General features: G+C 46.3%; 1 protein-coding gene across 3 annotated transcripts in view; it reads left to right on the top strand.

The window, feature by feature from the left end:
• The window catches only part of LOC117192519 (protein unzipped-like), a 33,787-nt gene extending 26,098 nt beyond the window's left edge, over window positions 1-7,689 (top strand). For all 3 annotated transcript variants that reach the window (XM_033397213.1, XM_033397214.1, XM_033397215.1), the window contains 3 exons: window positions 5,262-6,048; window positions 6,115-6,464; window positions 6,542-7,689. In XM_033397213.1, coding sequence (XP_033253104.1) covers window positions 5,295-6,048; window positions 6,115-6,464; window positions 6,542-6,949 — 1,512 coding nt within the window. In that variant the 5' untranslated portion in view covers window positions 5,262-5,294 and the 3' untranslated portion in view covers window positions 6,950-7,689. The remainder of the gene's footprint in view (window positions 1-5,261; window positions 6,049-6,114; window positions 6,465-6,541) is intronic.
• The last annotated feature ends 12,268 nt before the right edge of the window (window positions 7,690-19,957 follow it).

Raw genomic sequence — 19,957 nt, 5'->3', positions numbered from 1 at the left:
TTGCGATGTGTGTACTGCTCGCATGTACAATATTGCTGTTCAAGAGCTTTGAGTGCTTTTCCATCTAGTGACGGTCGTCGCGTCTTTTCGTGCATAATTAAAAAGCAATTATAATGAAATATTGTCAGATGTTGCAAGTGCAGGGGGTTCACAGCACTTGGGGCAACTCTCCCCCAACATGGCCTTGAGCAGATTGTTTCACTCGAGTGGCATCTGAGATGCTGCCCCGACAGCCATGTGGAACAATCTTTAAAGCAAAATTGGGGGATCAGAGCCCCCACCAATACGCAAGGCTTTACGTCTTTGCAGTCGCTCACGTTTCAAATGGCACGTCTGTAAATTGGATTTTCGTTGACATTTGCAATATGACATCCGTGTAATCACGGAGAACTCTTCAAGTCTTCAAGTCTTGTGCAGCACAAAGCACTCGCTCTGCTCTGTGATCCACAATCCACTCAATCCATTTAGAGCTTCACACTTCACTCGAGATTATATTTTCAAAGCCTCAAAGCCGGTCGTGACGTCATCGACAAGTGCATGATAGCAGGGTGCATGGTGGATGGTGGGCTTCCGTTTCCCATTGTGTGCGTGCCCTTGGCTAGTGGCGTTTCCCTTTCTGTTTGGGACACGTTCTGCTGTCAAATTCAATGAATTCTTAGCCCCCATATCGAATAAAAGCCAACCGAAATACCTCATTTCGTGCATTCGCAATACTTCAACGAATCTTGGGCTGTTTAAATACCTTTTAAATGAATATAAATTACGAAATCCACGGAATGCATTGGATTCATTTTTTATAAAGTTTTTTTCCACGCCTAATTGCCTTGGGAAGCGGCGGAACGGAACCGGAGGCCGAATTGAAATTGATGACAAATTTATTGGGCATTACGAATTTATTAATTAGCAGCTCATTTGTTTCTAATTCTGTCTAATTTCGATTTAATTAAACTTTGCCCAAATGCTCGTGGTTTTCCTGCCGTTTGACTGGCTGGAAGGGAAATTCACGAGTTGAGTCTGCGATTAGCATAAAACTCTGAAAAAAACTTGATATCTATTAAAAAACTAATTGAAAACTGGGTTGGCTTCGAAGCTAAGGAGATCCAGGGAACCAGTTTCGAAATCGAATCGAAAACCTGGCTTGAAATTCGATTTCAGTTTCAGTTGAAGAAAGTAACGAGTAACCGAGTAACGAGTAACCGAGTAACGAGTAACCGAGTCACCTAGTAACGAGTAACCGAGTAACTAGTAACCGAGTAACTAGTAACCGAGTAAGTAGTAACCGAGTGAGTAACGAGTAACCGAGTAACGAGTAAACGAGTAACCGAGTAACTGAGTAACGAGGTAGCGAGTAATCGACTAACGAGTAACTGAGTAACGAGGATATTGTCAGTCGTGGATTATGCACGCTGGTCGGCTGTATTCCACGCCAGCTTTCCAGGTGGCGGTAATTAATGGAAAGCCGCCAACGAGGCATTTAGAACACCTTCCCCGCTCGTTCATTTAATGACTTCAGCGCCCTGCCGCCGTTCCCCCCGGCGATCGATTGATCCATTAAATTAATTGTGTGCAGGGGAAATGCTTGGGTGTTCGGGCAGGCGACAGGCCGAGAGATGACAGTGGGGCAGTGGGGGACTCTCCATTGTCACGTGCCCCCCTCGTGCAGTCTGCAACAATATTAAATGGGGTTGAACAGCCGACGTGTCAGTAGCCAGTAAACCTGTGCGGGGCGCCTCCAGACGCTCTAATTGATGCAACATGCAAATGGGCAGCCACCAGTCTGCAGTCGGCAGTGGGGGGGCAGGGGAGTGCGAAAGGGGCATACGAAATCTGTTGTCACAGCTGTCCAAACACCTCCCCGGATCGCCTGAAGTGGGCGTGAGGTCAGTTACCAAAAAAAGCGTGTGACAAGTAGGAGACAGGTAGGAGAAGTGTGCAAACAGCAGGTGATGTGTACACATAAAACATTCGGTCAATAGAGATGCTGGCTCCGAATTCTCGATTCCCTGGCACCCACAGACGGACCGAAACCTCGGCCAAAGTATCCGCCGGAACACGTGTTCTGCGGGGCTGCTTATCCCCAGTTACCTTTGCGCTGGAGGCACTCTAATTAAGTTAACAACTGTTCCTGCACCAGCCACATCACCAGCATAGTAATTTCCCTTGGATTTTGTAGTTTTTCTTTGGTTTTTTTCCGACCGGCCGCAGTGCTTGGCTGCTTAACCGCTTGGCTTGGCTGGGTTCCGTTTAGCTCCGATGAGCTGCCCCATCGGGAGGCAAGAGGAGGGGAGAGCAGACTGCACTTGCAATCGAAGGCGTGGGAAGGAGCGTCCCCTGTTGGCAGCGTTGTTTGCTAAATTAGACCCAGCTTCCAGCTCCAGCTGAACCGCCCGGCCAGACCAGGCTTGACCCAGTGGCACGCAATCCAAACCAACAATTAAGTCGCCTGGAAAATTGAAAAACACCAGACATAGCCGATGGGAAATGCCAAGACAAAGACTGCGGACATACTCGGGCATATTTCCACAGGCCGAGGCATGCAATTTGCGAATAGTTTTCGAACTGGAGCGAACCGGAGAAAGAGCACTGATCAGTGGTATAAGATGACTGTTGTGATATGCAACTATCTCCGACTTACGGGTAATTGCTTAATCGATGTGAAACGGAGTGATTGTCGGCTGGTAAGTGTTGCGGTAAGCAGCTACCCAATCAATGGCTTAGCGGAGGAATCCGCTTGACCACAGCGGCTCTGGGGTCAACTCAATTCCACTGATTGGTGGTCCATCCTCTCCTGTTCTCTGCTCCAAGACGATGCAATTAATTTTGACCCATGAACCCAACGCAATTACTTTCCTATTCGTTAGAGCAACGGACTGGTGTTCTATTCAAAAGCCCCCTGATTTACTGCCTGGGATCCAAGGGAAATCGAAACTTTTACTTCTTCTTTTCAATGGAAAATGGAAAATAGTAATTGAATTTCACAGGCCCCGGCTCCAACCCTCAGCCAACTCCCAGAACTCCCCCGGCATGGTCATCAATTACTCGATAATCTGAGAACGAGTTGGGCTTTTATTTCAGTTATTTTTGGCTAAAATCCCATGCCCCGGGCCCATTCGGATTTGGATTTTGGGGCAGCATCACGTACACAGACATTCCCGGGGATAAGTTTGAAGCCATTGAGCGTTTTAACGGGTTTCTAATTAATTTTTGTTTACAATAAAACGCCTCTGGGCATGGCATGGCAATCGCCAGTGCAGTGAACTCTGGCACCAGCTTGGAAGTGAGAAATCAAGTGCTGAAACCCACCGGACGCCGGATCATTGTAATGTCAAAGTCATAAAGCCATAAAGCCATAAAGCACGAAGCCAAATTGGTTTGATTGAAGAGCGGGTCGGGCCCTCATAATGAGAATGAGAATGAGTACGAGAATGCTTTGGATACGATGGCGATGGCAGCGATAATTCATAACGAACTAGCAGCTGAAACAATTGTGTGTGCAACCTCGTGTTGCACATGCCTGAGCAACAGCGACAAGAGCAACAACAACTTGTTGCAACTATCGTGACCATGAGGGTCAGAGTCAGAGTTCAATAAAATCCAATTAAAGTGCCGCAGTCCCGCCATCCCGTCCCTCGAGCAGTACCCGCAGACCTGCACCGACTTTTCACCATGCCGCATGCCCCATGCCCCGTTGCCCCGTTGCCCCGTTAAACTTGCAGACAAAAACTAAAACCCCGAAAACAGCAAAACAAAGTTGCAGGGCATTTGATTAAATAAAAGGCCACGTGAACTTTCACCGTCTCCAGCGCTGGCTCTGGCTCTGGCTACGGCTACGGCTCTGTCTCAGCTCCACCCTGAAGCACGATTTCCGCACTGCAACTGCAACTGCAGTGCTGCTCAATTGAATTAGGGCGTGGCGGAGAGAGGAGAGTGAAACGCGGACCGCGGAGGGTGCGAGGATGCCTGGGCAAAACGGAAATAAATTATTTTCTCCGCTGGGTTCGCTTAATTTGCCGGGTCGGGTCTTCGCGTTGGCTATTTTTAGCATATTTATTGCATGCGCAAAAAACAGGCCAACAATGCGGTCGCCAGAGGTCAATATTCCGCGAGTTTGGAGCTGCTTTTATGCTGCTTCCGGCGATGGGCTGCCTCGAGCATTCGGCAAGTGCCTTAAGCTGCAGGTTTGCACTGCCTCACAGGGGAGTGCTTCGAAAGGGGGTGCGGGGGGGGGGGGGGGGGCGGGGTAAGTGCAAACATCTAAATGGGAATAGAATGGAATACCACTCGTAATATAAGCCTTTATCCTACACAAAGTGTGTGCTGTATTGTGAATGATTCATCGTCCATCACTCACAGAGCCAGTCGACGGTCCTCCCTGCCGCTGGCTTGCTGTTTCATGCATTATTCAAATTTCGACTCGTGTCACTTGAACTATTGACACTCTAAAGTTGCTTGGCATCCCTGTGCCGTGGCGTGACTTTGGCCCTGCTTCGGGGCGTGGGTGCAGGTGGCGGTGGAGTAGCAGCGTGTACCAGACACCTAGGGTCAAACGGTTGAGGTTACGCCACGAGTAGACAAGGAAATATGTACAAGGCGGAGACAAGCTGTAGTCCCTGTGTGTGTCCTTGTCCTGGCCAAAATGGCTGCTAAGGAATAAACATGGCGTCCATTCACTTCCGCTGCAGTCTCCTTCGCTCCTTCTCGCAGCCATGGAGTAATAAAGTTACGTATACGCCATGTGTCAGCATGAAAGTTGAGCAAACCTGCGACGAATTTATTGGGAATACTCTCCATGAGGACAACGAGCAGACGTACTGCATGTCCAGTCCAGTCTCCTCTCCTCCCCTCCGCTGCGCTCCGCTCCCCTGGCTGTTGCGGCGACACTGTTGCCTTCAATGACTGGGAACGGGGGGAGGTAGGGGCGAGCGAATATACACATGAAGCGAATAAGTTGTTAAGCGCAGACACGCCACGCCCACTTGCCCCAAAAAACAACAGATTGTTTATCCCCCTTTAAGCTTTTAATGGGACGCCCTCGGCAAATGTTTGCCCTTTCGGGAGGTTGTGGTGTGAAGGAGACCCCAGAGAGCGCTGGACAGAGTGTTGGGACTGGGACTGGGGCTGGGACTGGCACACTCGAGTGTCACTAAGCCAAGTTTTCGGTAGAGAGTTTTGTCAGTTAATTTCCGGAGTGGTCTTTCAGCCGATGGCATGGATAAAAGATATGTGAATAATGTCTTGGGGTTCTTTTGTTTCATTTTCAGATCGCTTTCCACCTTACTGGGGCACAAACTGGAATGACGAAAGCCAGGGTCCACCAACAGCGAAGTCCAATCAGCAAAATGGCCGCCAGCAGTAGCTTAATCACTTTTGGCTGCCTCCTGGCCCTGGGACACATTCTGGCGCCCACCGAGGCCAATGTGCACCCAGTGCTCACGCACAAGAACGCCTCCTCGCTGCTGGGCCAGCTGGTCACCTCGAGCACCCTGGTCTGGGAGAGCTACGATCCGAAGGATGCCACGCAGCTGTCGTTCGCCGTCGAGGGCGGAAAGTACATCACGGAGGACGAGCAATATCCGATCTATGTTTGCCGGGTGACCATCGACGGGGTGCACACCTCCGGCCACACCGAGAAGATCCTGCAGCGCCACAGGTGCGTGGCGGCCCACTACCAGCACGGAAAGTACGACAACTTCGACGTCCTGATGAACAAGGGGCACCTGGGCAAGGTCGGCTGGAAGCACTGGCGCAAGTTCGATGCTGGCGTCCCAGTGGGCGCTGTTCGCATTGGAGACGACTCGTTCATTGGCCGCCATCGGGCCACGCATCAGCCGAACTCGGAGGGCATCGCAACCCACTGGGGCGCAGACTTCAACCTGGGTCGCCTCGATCCCCTGGGTCTGGGCAAAATCATGGTCATCGAGAACGATCGCGAGAAGTACTACGACGATGGCGAAGTGCTGATCGAGACGGAGCCGTTCCGCTACGAGCTGCGGGACATCAAACTGGACCGCATACGCACCGACCTGCGACAGAACCTAACCGAGCTGGGTGAGTAGACCATTGGTTTCCGTTCGGGATGTGGCCTGTGACCTAACCTTCCTCTTCCAACGGCAGCCACTGGCAAACTGGAGAATCTGGGCGACAAGTACAGCACCGTGGAGACCGTGATGCCCTACAGCTTCGACTATATTCAGTACTGGGGATCCCATGACGGTGTGGCGCGCGGATTGCCCACAAAAATATTCGAAAAGGATATCATTATCCCAGCGGAAATCAACTGGGCCCTGAAGACCAGCGAGAAGCGGTTCGAGAACAAGGCGGTGCAGACCAAACTGTGGCCGGGAACAGCCATCAATATGACGCTGCGTGGCACCTATGTGACCCTGGAGGCGCCATACACTGCCAAACTGTTTGCCTTCTACTACGGCAGCGATGAGAGTGTTTCCCGGAAGATAAGCGCCGATGCAAGTTATCAGGGCCTACAGCGGAGGCTGTACTACCTACCTTGACTAGAAAGGTCTTATTATTGCGTTTATTACAGGTTCGCAAGAGCTACTTGAAGGAAGTGAAGCTGGAGTTCAGCCCCGTCTACTGGATTGAAAACGGCACGCTTGTGCCCACAACGACAACAACAACGACTACCTCCACCTCGACCACAACACATGCGACCACCACCAGCACCAACGAGCCGACACCCATAAACGAGCCTCCACTGGTACATGTGAAGCACATGAGGGAGAAGCACTCGGGTCCCGATAACCTGGAGAAAACACTGCACGACTTGCCGGGGAGCAACGAGGTGAACTCGCACGAGGCGCCCGAGAATATGTCCTCGAATCCCGGCAATGATGTGGCGCTGGCCGGTTTCGGAGTGAACGCAGCGGGATCGATAGCAACAGCAGGATCTGCTTGTATGACGCTACTCCTAACACTGTTCTTGAGTCTGTAGATGGAACTGTAATCTGGACTTAGTGTAGCGTTTAATTGTTGTTGTTGTACCTGTTGTACCCGTCTTTGAAAGCAAATGGAGAAGAGAAAGAGAATTAAGGAAATTACAAGAAGACAGCTAGACAGAGAGAGAAGGAGAAGAGAACTAGGGCATATAGGAAATACTCGTAGGAATCGGGCAGATGTTCTGGCGGATGTGGAAATGGAAAGCAAAAGTTGATATTTTTTATACTTGTCCCAAGGCTTCTTCTTCTACAAAATACCCCTGAAAAAGGTAATCAAATCCAAATCCAAATTGCAATTAAAACTAATGAAAAGAAACAAGAAAACGAGAAAATATAAACAAGAAACAAAACATTCCTAAACCAAATCCCTCACAAAAGGAAATGAATCAAAAGTTTAGATATTAATACGTACTGTACTACTTTTACTCGTATGAAGAATATTTGAAACGTTTTGAGTTGCTTTGCAAAACAGAATGTTTAATGAAAATTCGAACGGCTTCTCATTTATTTAGTTTGCTAAGCGGTAATGTAATCGATAATCGAGTAGGAAAAGTAATGACTAATGAAATGACAATTGAATAAGCAACGATATTATTTTATTTGATGCGTTCAATAACGATACGACGATGTATGATGTATGTATATGTTTAAAAATTAAAGCCAATGTAAAACATAAGTATATATGTATCTACCGTAAGCGTAAGTGAAACACTCCAAATATGTAAATGAGAAACTATTTCTTTGAATCTTTCAATTTAAGTATGTTTTGCTCGCTGAACAGCCTTATTATACCCGATACTCAAAATCAGTATTGGGGTATATTAGATTTGTGGTAAAAGTGGATGTGTGTAACGTCCAGAAGGAATCGTTTCCGACCCCATAAAGTATATATATTCTTGATCAGCATCAATAGCCGAGTCGATTGAGCCCTGTCTGTCTGTCTGTCTGTCCGTCTGTCCGTCCCCTTCAGCGCCTAGTGCTCAAAGACTATAAGAGCTAGAGCAACGACGTTTTATATCAGGACTTCTGTGATACGTCACTGCTACAAAAATATTTCAAAACTTCGCCCCGCCCACTTCCGCCCCCACAATGGACGAAAATCTGTGGCATCCACATTTTTAAAGATACGATAAAACCAAAAACGCAGAATCGTAGAGGATGACTATATGTTCTAGAGTGTAAAATCTCAATTAGATCGTATAATTATTATAGTCAGAATCAAGAAAACAATTTCATTCTTTCTCGCTCTGTCTCTCTCTAACACACAGGTTTCATGATCGGTTTTGCCAATTGCAAAATATGAGTTCAAGGATCTCAGAACCTATAAGAGCCAGAGCAACCAAATTTGGTATCCACACTCCTGTGATATCGGACCTTGACCGTTTCGTATCCAAATTTCGCCACACCCCCTACCGCCCCTGCAAAGGACGAAAATCTGGGGCATCCACAAATCTCAGAGACTATTAAGGCTAGAGTAACCAAATTTGGTATCCGCACTTCTGTTAGATCTCACTATAAAACGTATATCTCAGAATTTCGCCTCACCCCCTTCCGCCCACACAAAGAACGAAAATCTGTTGCATCCACAATATTGCAGATTCGAGAAAACTAAAAACGCAGAATCATAGATAATGACCATATCTATCAGACTGCTGAATCTGGATTAGATCGGATCATTTTTATACCCAAAAGGAACAAATCAATTCGTAGTGGCTACGCAGCGCCCGACGTCACGCTCAGACTGATTTTCTGTCTCTCTCGCACGCACTCTTTGTGGTGTCGTTTAATATTAGCGGCGTCTGCCGGAGGAGAGCCATACTGACTAAGTATCGGGTAAAAATGTAGAGTTGCGGTGTCCGCAGCAACTCGCAACGTTCCCCCTCGTTTTTTAAGTTAATTCAAATCCATTTAACCCGATAAACACACGATGATATACTTCTGATGAGAACGGATTCCCTTATTTCAAATTAAAATTAAATAAAAAGCTTGTACATTTTAATCCAACGAAAATGCAGCAGAATTGGTATTCTGATATTTTGCTGTGATTTCTTCAAAACATGTTACTTTAATTAGCATCCACTTTGGAAATATCGATGCACGAATCGTTTGCACAAAAAATTAAACAAGATCTGCCAGATTGACTTGAATAGGGGTAGCTCTTTTGTATACCATTCGAAATAAAGCAACGAAACCTCTTCTTGCAACGGAAGCGAAAAAAACCAATGTTTTTAAGATAAGACACTATATTTTAGTATTGCTTTTCTACGACCAATTTAATGAATATTTACAATCAAACAAACACCTCAGTCTTCGGCTCTAGAGATACTATTCGAATAGATTCCGATTACTCCTATGATATATGCAAGGCACATACCCATTAGCCTCGCCCTAACTGCCCAATTACAGGCACTTGGAGCAACACCTGTGCCCATCTGTTTATTGCCACTGCACCGTTTACGGAACGACTTTGACAGTTAGACACTTGTGAGCCATTTGTGGAGGCGAGTGGCAGTAGCGCATTGCATAAGGCTCGAAAAATGCCACAGAAGCTGCCAGGTTCGGGCAACTGAAGATCAGGCCGTTCTCAGGCTTGTTTAAACAGCTAATTATCAGCCCGTTGGCCATGACTTTGTGCTTTAATTCGATTTCTGTTTGTACCCCTTGTCAATTTAAATTTAAATAACTAATTAGCATAGTCGAAAGTCATGCAGTCTGCTGTTGTCGCGAATATCATGCAAAGCACGTTGAGTGGAGCGGCGGCGATAGTGAAATATTGTACCAGCTAGCCAGCTACCAAGCTACCACGATATATTTTATTACACATCAATTCATTCGTTCGTTCGTACGTTCTGCTCTGCTGGCGACAGTATCATCGCTTCACACCAGCCACAAAGCCCCCAAAGCGGGTTTCGCAAGAACCTAAACAAAAAGTGGCTCGCTTTTGCATTGGAAGCCCATGATATTCTTGTTGTGTGCGATATTTTTAAAGCGTGACCACATGACGACCGCTGGGCCGGCGAACGGGTTCCAGCTTGGATGCCAGGGCAATTGAACTTCTGTTGTTCTGTTGTTATTCTTGCCTTCGTTTGGGGGCGTCAAAGCAAATCAAAAACACGTCTGCCATTCACGATGTTCAGGTTCAAGTTCTCGGTGATTAATCTGCTTAAAAGAGATAATTTGGTCAAATCTATTGGGTGGGGGCTCAACATTTCTATGGCAGCAATTATTAATTGATTCAAAGCCTTGCAAAGCATTTCGTTATTGTACAGACAAACTGAAATGAAACCTTTTACCAGGTTTATCGGCTTGTCGCTGCAGCGTAAATAATGCATGTACATATTCAGTTTGTGCCGAGGTGGTGAGGGGACTAAGCCTGCTAACACGCGCCTCTCAGTTCATCCTGTGGCTCTGGTCTGCTGACCAAATTTTATGCATGGCTTGCCTGAAACAAAAGCCACCAGTGACCGCAGGCTCCAACCCTTTTTCGCTGCTAGCGTGGTCTGAGCTTCAGTCGGCTGTATCGGCCGGCAATCTGCCCTCTCCCCCGCCGCGTCTGTTGCATTCAGGCGGGAACATAGCCCAACATAATTCCACTGACGTACGGACATACATATGTGCAGACCATGGGTGCACTTTGCGCAACGTTGAGGCCAGAGGCAGCCTGAACTCTAGCGCTGTTTATGCGGCGGCGGTTACGTTTTACCTGTTTACGCTTCAGAATTTTTATTTCGTATTCGACAGTTGCATAAATACAACGCCTCCCGTGTTGCCCGTCCACGTGTAGGGGTGGGTGCCTGCCAGATATGGTTCCAGTTTTCAGCTCCATGGATATTTATGTTAGAAGGATAGGATAGCCACAGCTCTACTCCTGTTCTGTGCAGGTGATTACGATCTATGTGCGTATTTACATTTAATAATGGAAAGGTTACATGTCCTTTCTGGACATTATCGATGATATGTTCGGCAAGGAGTAGAGGAATATTAAATGTGATTGATGAATGTATTGCCAGCCCATTGATAAGCGATAATCAAACTGAAAACGAGGGAGAACGTTTGTAGCATATCACATACAACGATTGTTGTGTGTGGCGGTGCCACTCGAGCTGGTCGGGGGTGTATCGGGCAGGACTGGTGCACGCGCTGGCTCCGGCTGTTTGATCGGTAGTATGGGGGGGTTCCTATACTGGTCCTTTCCTATACGTGCTCGCGTCGATACCTTATCTTATTATTATTTTTTTCGCGTGCGATACCCTGCGTATGACCGTATGACTAGTGTTAGGGGGTTGGGGAAGGAGGATGAGGAGGCTGGGGGAATTAGAAGGGACAAAGGAATTAAGGGGACAGGGAAGTGGGCTTCCGCGTTGCGTATCCGAACCGACGGGTAGCTGTGCTGGTGTTGGATGCAACAGCCATGGCCCTCCCAACCTTGATCATCCTAATTCCGAAGAAAATATGGCTTATGGATGATCCCTTTTCTCGCCGGGGGTCATACCTCACTCTCCCTCATCGATCCCTGCATGGCTCCTAAACAAAAATCTTCTAACAATTCATTTCCAAATCTTTAACAATATTTATTTTTATCGATAGTGCCTAAAGCTAAATACATGGGTAGAAGGAAAATGATATATAGTTATGGGGTGAGTATAAGCTAGGACAATAAGAGAATTAAAACTATAGGAATAATAATTTTAAATAATAGGAATAAAATATATGATCTCAAAAACAGGTGGTAGGGTACTGGGAATAATTTAACGAATAATAACAATAATAATGAATATTTAAGTAGGAACTTTTGTAATTTAAGATTTCTTCATTTTCGGTATTTTTGTATTAATGCAGAAGTAAGGGTAACTAATCACCGTCGCATAGGTGTGAAGCACCTGCTGCCGCTGATCTGCGCTAAAGCTTACAGCTTCCAAAGCTCTTGAGCTTTGCGTGGGCTTAAGGCCTCTTTACAACAAAAAAAAAGCTCCAACATAATTTAGGGAAAAATCAAAGACTACGGGCGACCGGGCTCATGTATGGTTTTTTCTTTTGTCTCTTTATGTTAAAAGTTTATAAACGTTAACTGGGAGTTTGTTCACTTACGTACTTTCATGTTCCGGCCACGTCCAAAAGATCTTTCGGCGAGGGGAATACCTGTAAGTTTTAGAGAGAGAGCACACACACATGCACACGCATGACCACGGCTAACACCAGATTATCTTGATCTTCTTTTTCTTTTTGTTTAGGGTTTTTTTTTTTTGAGCATATATAGTTCATAAATCAAATTATTCCATCTTTAACTTCTATATTTTATACTTTATTCAATATTTATTCGTTTATTTAGATTCGTTGGGGTAGGTCTTGATCCATAGACCAAGGTGTGGGCGCACGGAAAAAGCTCCAAGCAGCTGGTTTCGTTTTATATGCACAAAGGGGTCAACGGCCTAACAAGCGCACATAAGTTCTTTGGGAATAAACGCACAATGGGCCACAAGAGCATCATACGAGTTCTGCCCGTTCCGTTGGGGTTTATTTAATACATTTAACCTTCACATGTCATGATCTGGCTTTTAGGTTAGGGCGAAGCACGGTGACAAAAAAAATTCGGGTCAGGGTCTCTTTTTCCTTGGACGGGTCTGGTTATTCCTGGCAAGGAAGATCACTTGGCACTTTTTGTTTAAGGCTCTTGGCCCGGTGGCTGGATGGCTCACTCTCGGTCGCGACGGCTCGCGTTGGGGCGGCGAAGAGCTCGCTGCTGCCGGCGCTAAAGCTCGGAAACGGCTGAGGGGCCGCTCTCTGTCGGCGCTGAAGCTCGGGAACTGCTGAAGGGCTCGCTGTGGTGGATGGCGTTGGGGCTTTAGGTGGAGCTTCCCAACTCTACGGTGGACCGCGTTGGCGGAGGGCGTTGGGGCGTTGGGTGGAGCTTCCCAACTCTACGGTGGCCCGCTTTGGGGCGATCGTCAGAAAATTCGCACCATCCTCTGCACCGTGGATCGGGGATTGGTTTCTCGTCTGGGTGGATGGGGTCTTTCTTCCGAAAGGCCGGCGGATCGTGCTGGTCTCCCAAGAACTTTTATTTGATTTTTACCTTTTATTAATTTTTTTTTTTTTTGAGCTGGATAAGTACGTCCGTACTGTTCGGATACCACGAGGAGAGAGACAGCTGCTTCTCCCGGAAATCAAGGCCTCATCCCCTCGTTCTTCCCTTTTTCTTTTTCGATTTGTCAAAATGACAGTGGGAGGAGGAGGCCGATTAAAACGTCAGCCAAACAAAATAATATGGGCAGCCCACGGTGACGAAGCGCACCCAGTAGATGGCGTGTTAAAAGCTTAGCTTTCTTGGACCCAACAGAAGACTTAGCCTATTCGCGTAGCATAATTTTAGGGAAAATTAAGACGTCGATGCAAACAATTTTTTCTTACAACAAGCGCACTACATAATCCCCCCCACTTAAATCTCGCTTGGGGTGGGACACCCAAAGTGGGATCCGCGCTTGTAACAATTCATGTCAAGGTTTTATATCCTTGGTATGAAATTTGCCTACAAGGCGGCCTTGAAGATCTTCAAGTTCGTAATAGCAGTTTCCTAGCTTCCTGCGCACTCGGGACTTTATAAAGGTTGGTGCTAACTTTGCGCTAAAGCCCTTAGCGAAATTGCTTTGCTGAAAGTTACGTCTATATACTTCCTGTCCATCCCTATAGGAAATTTGTCTCGTTCGTAAGTTATAGGATCTGGCATTTCGGAAGTGCTGGGCCTGTATAGAGCCTTTTGCTTTGCTGCGAATTATGTCGAAGGAATCTTCTCGCGAAAATTCGACACCGCGATCTTCTAACATGTCTAGGTTACGCATCAGTTTATAGCTACTGGCATCGGTTACCATATGCTGTCCAAAAGCTGGCTAAATGATGGCTAGACCGAAGTGCACAGCAAATGCTGCTTAATTTCTCATCCCAATTACGTTGATCCGGGTCAACATAACTTTTTATGGCCGCCAGAACGGATCTATTTACTCTCTCCGAAGCATTGGCTTGAGGAGAATAAAAGGCAGTATAGACATGAGAGATATTATATTTGTCAAGCAAGGAGTTAAAAGTGTGAGATTTAAATTGGACCCCATTATCGCTTACGATGGTTTCGGGGACCCCGAAACAGTGAAAGAGGTCTTCTTCCAGGAAGCGTTTTATGGAATCTGCTGTAAATTTTCGTACGGGCTTCAAAAATGGAAATTTTGACAGATGGTCTAACACGACAAAGATGCCAATATTTCCTGACTTGCTTCTCGGATAAGGTCCTAAAAAGTCTACAAATAATTTTTGAAAGAATCGAGAAGGTAAGCCCGTATTTCCCATTGGTGGCTTTAAGGGTTGATTTGGATGCTTCGTGGTTTTACAGATATGGCAATTATTTATGAGTTCTTTGACATCCACCGCTAAGTTTGGCCAATAATAAGATCGCCTGAGTCTTTCAAGGGTTTTATTTATCCCACTGTGGGCACACAAGGGATCCTCATGGGCAGCTTTGAGGACGGGTTTTACAAGGGATGGGGGTATCCAAAGTTTCCAGCAGGAATCGTCTGTGATCTTGGTTCCATCGGCATGTTCCGCACGCCGAAAGATGCGTTCATCTTTGATTTTCAGATCAGGCAATCGGGAACTGTTCAACCTAATCTTCTCTTTAATTGACTGATATTCTGGTGATTTGAACTCAGGAGAATCAGGGTCGACCAACATGCTATCAATTGCCAAGAAGGACAAGTCTTCTGAGTGCGTACGGGACAAGGCATCGGGGACTATGTTATCACTCCCTTTTCGGTGTAAGATTTTAAATTCAAATCCCTGCAACTTTAAGGACCAGCGAGCCAATCGGGAGCTAAGATCAGCCTGCGACATTAGCCACTTTAAGGAGGCATGATCTGTAATGATTGTGAATTCTTGGCCCTCAATGTATGCCCTGAACTTTTTTACGGCTAAAACCGCAGCGTAACACTCTTTTTCAGTTACAGTGTACTGCCTCTGGCATTTGTTAAGCTTTTTCGACATAAAAGCAATTGGTACGTCTGCGCCCTCGTTGTTTTCTTGCATTAGAACTGCCCCTACGCCGGTATGACTGGCGTCACAGTGTATTGAGAATGGTATGGAGAAATTTGGGCTATGTAGAACTGGCGCGGAACACATTTGGGACTTTAATGACTCGAAAGCAAGCTGAGCCTCGTCAGTCCAAATAAACTTGCGCTTAGATTTCAGAGTATCTGATATGGGTGAACTAATAGCTGCATAATTGTGGATGAACTTGTGGTACCAGCCTGTCATTCCAAGAAATCGACGAACTTGTTTGATCGACTGGGGAGCTGGAAAGTCCTTAACGGCGGCTATTTTGTCAGGATCAGTGCGAATATTCCCACCACCAATCACGTGGCCTAAATATTTAACTTCTTTCCGGCAAAATTTGCTTTTCTCCACATTTATAGTAAGATTGGCCTTGGAAAGTTGGGATGCGACCAGGGACAACACCTCCAGATGGTGCTCAAAATTATCGGATATAACTAAGAGGTCGTCAAGATATTTGAATATTTCATTCCGTAGATGGGCTGGTATGACTTTATCCATAAGTCGCGACAAGGTACAGGGTGCGTTGGTTAAGCCGAATGGCATGACGACAAACTCGTATAAGGGACGGCCAGGCACGGTAAACGCTGTCTTATCACGAGATTTTTGATCGAGAGGGATTTGCCAAAACGCGTCCTTTAGATCGATGCTTGTGATGAACTCTGCTTTCGGTAGTCTACTCAGGATTCCGTCTATAAGGGGCATGGGATATGCATCCTTTACCGTGACCGAGTTTACTTTCCTACAATCGATACACAATCTAACCTTGCCAGGCTTTTTAACCAGCACTACGGGCGAAGACCACGAACTAACCGATTCTTGTATAACCCCAAGCTTCAGCATTCGGTCTAATTCCTCGTACATTAGCTTCTCCGTTGCCGGTGACACCGCATAGTGGCGTTGTTTAATGGGCTTTGCGTCGGCTACCTCTATCGTGTGAGTGATTACAGAGGTCTTTCCTAGACCTTGCTTTGAGTAAGATGGGAAGAGAGCTATTACCTCCTGTAGTAATACTTGCTGTGAAGGCAGAAGCGCCCTCATTGTGGGGTCTTCTAAGGTTTCAATACGCAAATTTTGTGTCATCAAGTGCAACGGTAAAAGTTCAAAAGCCGTCCAAAAATCGATTCCTAAATAGAGATTACCCGTCAAGGAAGGTACAATATAAAAACAAAGTTCCTTGGATTCCCCTCTATACGTGACTTTTGCGGAAATTTTGCCGACTATACTTTGGCTCTTTCCGTCGGCAGTTCTAACTTTTAGGGACAGCGGCTTATATTGGACTTTATTCCGAATAACGTCGGACGCGCAACTTCCCCCTATGCAGCTAACTGAAGCTCCAGTATCCATTAGTCCTATGACTGGTTTACCAAAAAGCATAATCTGAGCATGGGGTCGTAAATCATTTGGTTTTCCAACTACAGAAGCTAAGAGCAGTCTTTTCTCAAGTTTGCAATGTTTCTTAAAATCGCTTCTTCGGCGCTGGGATCGATTTGGAGGGCTAGCAAGGTGGTCAGCGTATACGCTGTTTGACACGTCTGGTATAATAAGGTCAGTGGAAGGAGAAGAATTGATCACTCGGTATTGGTCGCTTGGTTGACCAGTTGTTTGCGTGCACTTTTCGGCGGTGCACGCGACAACGAGTTTTTTGCCGTGTGGGGGTTGCACTTCCTGCAACTAGGCTTATAAGTATCGGCCCTGCCACAACCATAGCAAAATACCCTACGTTCGGCCATGCACTCTTGGTATCGATGGCCTTTGCCACCGCAATTCCAACAGACGAACTCTACGGCTGATACTTCCAGATCTTCTTCTTCACCTACTTCTTCACTATCTGGGGCAATAGATTCGTCTAATATAGCATTGACTTGGCGGCGTGGTAAAGTTCGGGGGGCCGCCAGGGGAGGCTTGGTTTTAGCTACGGACTGCATGAATATTTCTCGCGTTCGGACCAGGTGACGTAAGGATTTCACCGTCGCAGCCGACTCATATAAAATTTCATGCTGTATCTCAGCCAAAAGGTTTGCTCGCAGTGTCTCAACTAAGTCTGCCTCAGACATGGGCTCAGACAGTTTATCTGCCAATGCGGCAATTACGCCATAAAAATCATCAAAGGACTCGTTTGTTTGCTGTTTCCTTAATTCGATCTCTGTTCTGATATTCCTATCTGTTCTATCGTCTTTAAATTGGCCACGCAAGGCTAGGCATAGATCTGCCCAACGGACTTCAGGGACACTTTTATGATACCGCCAAAACCACTCGCTGGCGCTTCCATCAAAGAGGTTACTGGCGTATCGAGCTGTTATTTCAAAGTTACCGTCCAAAGTTTGCTTTGTAAGTGCTTCAATACGGTAAATGAAGTCCTCAATCGACATACCAGCCTTTCCCGTAAACCGCAGTTTCCAATTAGACATTATCTGGCTAACACGATCTGCCCGAAGGGATGAAGCGGAGGAACCTGTGGAAACTCCTGAGCCAACATTACGGGTTTGCCCCAAATTCGAGGGTGACGAACTATTTCCCGATTGATTAATCCCCGGCACTGGTACCTGTTCACTAGTGGACAGCCGAAAAAGTTGCTCGATCATTTGCTGTTCTAGTTCTGCTACCGGTTGCATCCGAGCTGCATTTATGTTCGGGGAGGGTACAGATGCCGTACTTTGAAGTCCATTGGAAATGGCTCGAACTAGCCGGTTAGTTTGATCAGCCATGCTGGTCGCCAAAATTCGGGTTTGCTCTACCATAGCTACTCTAATCGCGTCCACTATGGACTGCTGTATAGTTTCCGCCATAGTGGCCTGATTCTGTTGAGGGTCGACGGAGATTGGAGACCTGTTGGCATTCTCTGAGTTAGCCATCTCAAGAGGGCTTAACGCTTCAACTCTTTTGCTTGGACTTCTAGTCTGAAGGGACTGAGTAACAGATGGCATTCGTGCTCTAGACGTAGACGGACCAATGGGACTAAGATTCTCAGCTGAGGCCGATGTGATGTTCAGGTCTTGCTGACAAGTGGGACACTTCCGTTTGTTACCACTTTTAGCGGTGAAGCACACTCTGTGGAAGGTGTGCCCACAACTGGCCGACAATAGTTGTATCTGGTAAACGATTACTTCGGAGCAAATTTGGCAATGTTTCCCCGTGTCTTCTGAGAGGGCTAAATTCTCCGTACTACGAGACACCACCATTTCGGTTTGGGCACCACCAAGTATGAATATATTAGATATATATAGCAAATGCAAAAAAAATAATACAAAAAAAAGTCACAGTCAATAGATATGTAGATATCAAAACAGTTTAGGAGCCATGCAATCGTTTTTTGGGTAGGAATAGAGTAAAGCGGATTGCATTGTTTTCGGGTAGGGAAGGGACAGGAATAGGGTAATCTACTTATAACTGAAATCTGCCTCACAAGTTAATCCGTGGCAGGATAAATAATCCCTCATCCAGCGAAATCTAAAAGGTCAGATCAGAAGTATTGGGGCTGAGAAAGGTGCTGGATTAGTTCCACTAATCATCAGGTAGTATGGGAGTCCGATGTCACCTAGGCTTACCGAGGCTTGCAACCTCAGTAATCTTCTCAGGGGTTCCTCGGGACAGCCAAAACCCAGTTAATTAGGGGCAATCTTCGTAGAATTTCATCATAAACGATTTGGAATGCGCTCTCCTTTCCTGCAGTAGTGTTCTCGCTTAGCTCCTATAACAATCTTCAACTAGTTGATAGGCTAAGCTCGACCCACGGAGTTATACCCAATATAAGTTATAACACTTCCAGTGTATCGGACCTACTGCACGCCAATATACCCTGCACGATACTAGGCCCTGTAGGCCATGATGAGCTTACACGGATCCACAGTATCCACTGGATAAGTTGCAGAGGAAAGACGAGCAAAAAACCGCAAAAAAAACGGTCTGGCAAGGATAAAAGTCAGGTGTTACGTTTGACCAAGTTATTTCTTTAAATGGGGCAAGCCGGATCGGCCCCACGTTGGGCGCCAAAATAAGATAAATGTAGCATATCACATACAACGATTGTTGTGTGTGGCGGTGCCACTCGAGCTGGTCGGGGGTGTATCGGGCAGGACTGGTGCACGCGCTGGCTCCGGCTGTATGATCGGTAGTATGGGGGGGTTCCTATACTGGTCCTTTCCTATACGTGCTCGCGTCGATACCTTATCTTATTATTATTTTTTTCGCGTGCGATACCCTGCGTATGACCGTATGACTAGTGTTAGGGGGTTGGGGAAGGAGGATGAGGAGGCTGGGGGAATTAGAAGGGACAAAGGAATTAAGGGGACAGGGAAGTGGGCTTCCGCGTTGCATATCCGAACCGACGGGTAGCTGTGCTGGTGTTGGATGCAACAGCCATGGCCCTCCCAACCTTGATCATCCTAATTCCGAAGAAAATATGGCTTATGGATGATCCCTTTTCTCGCCGGGGGTCATACCTCACTCTCCCTCATCGATCCCTGCATGGCTCCTAAACAAAAATCTTCTAACAATTCATTTCCAAATCTTTAACAATATTTATTTTTATCGATAGTGCCTAAAGCTAAATACATGGGTAGAAGGAAAATGATATATAGTTATGGGGTGAGTATAAGCTAGGGCAATAAGAGAATTAAAACTATAGGAATAATAATTTTAAATAATAGGAATAAAATATATGATCTCAAAAACAGGTGGTAGGGTACTGGGAATAATTTAACGAATAATAACAATAATAATGAATATTTAAGTAGGAACTTTTGTAATTTAAGATTTCTTCATTTTCGGTATTTTTGTATTAATGCAGAAGTAAGGGTAACTAATCACCGTCGCATAGGTGTGAAGCACCTGCTGCCGCTGATCTGCGCTAAAGCTTACAGCTTCCAAAGCTCTTGAGCTTTGCGTGGGCTTAAGGCCTCTTTACAACAAAA

This window comes from Drosophila miranda (genome assembly GCF_003369915.1).
Source record: "Drosophila miranda strain MSH22 chromosome Y unlocalized genomic scaffold, D.miranda_PacBio2.1 Contig_Y2_pilon, whole genome shotgun sequence".
Taxonomy (NCBI): Eukaryota; Metazoa; Arthropoda; class Insecta; order Diptera; family Drosophilidae; genus Drosophila; species Drosophila miranda.
The sequence above is the reverse complement of the archived record's forward strand: the minus strand, read 5'-3'. Positions and strand labels throughout refer to the sequence as shown.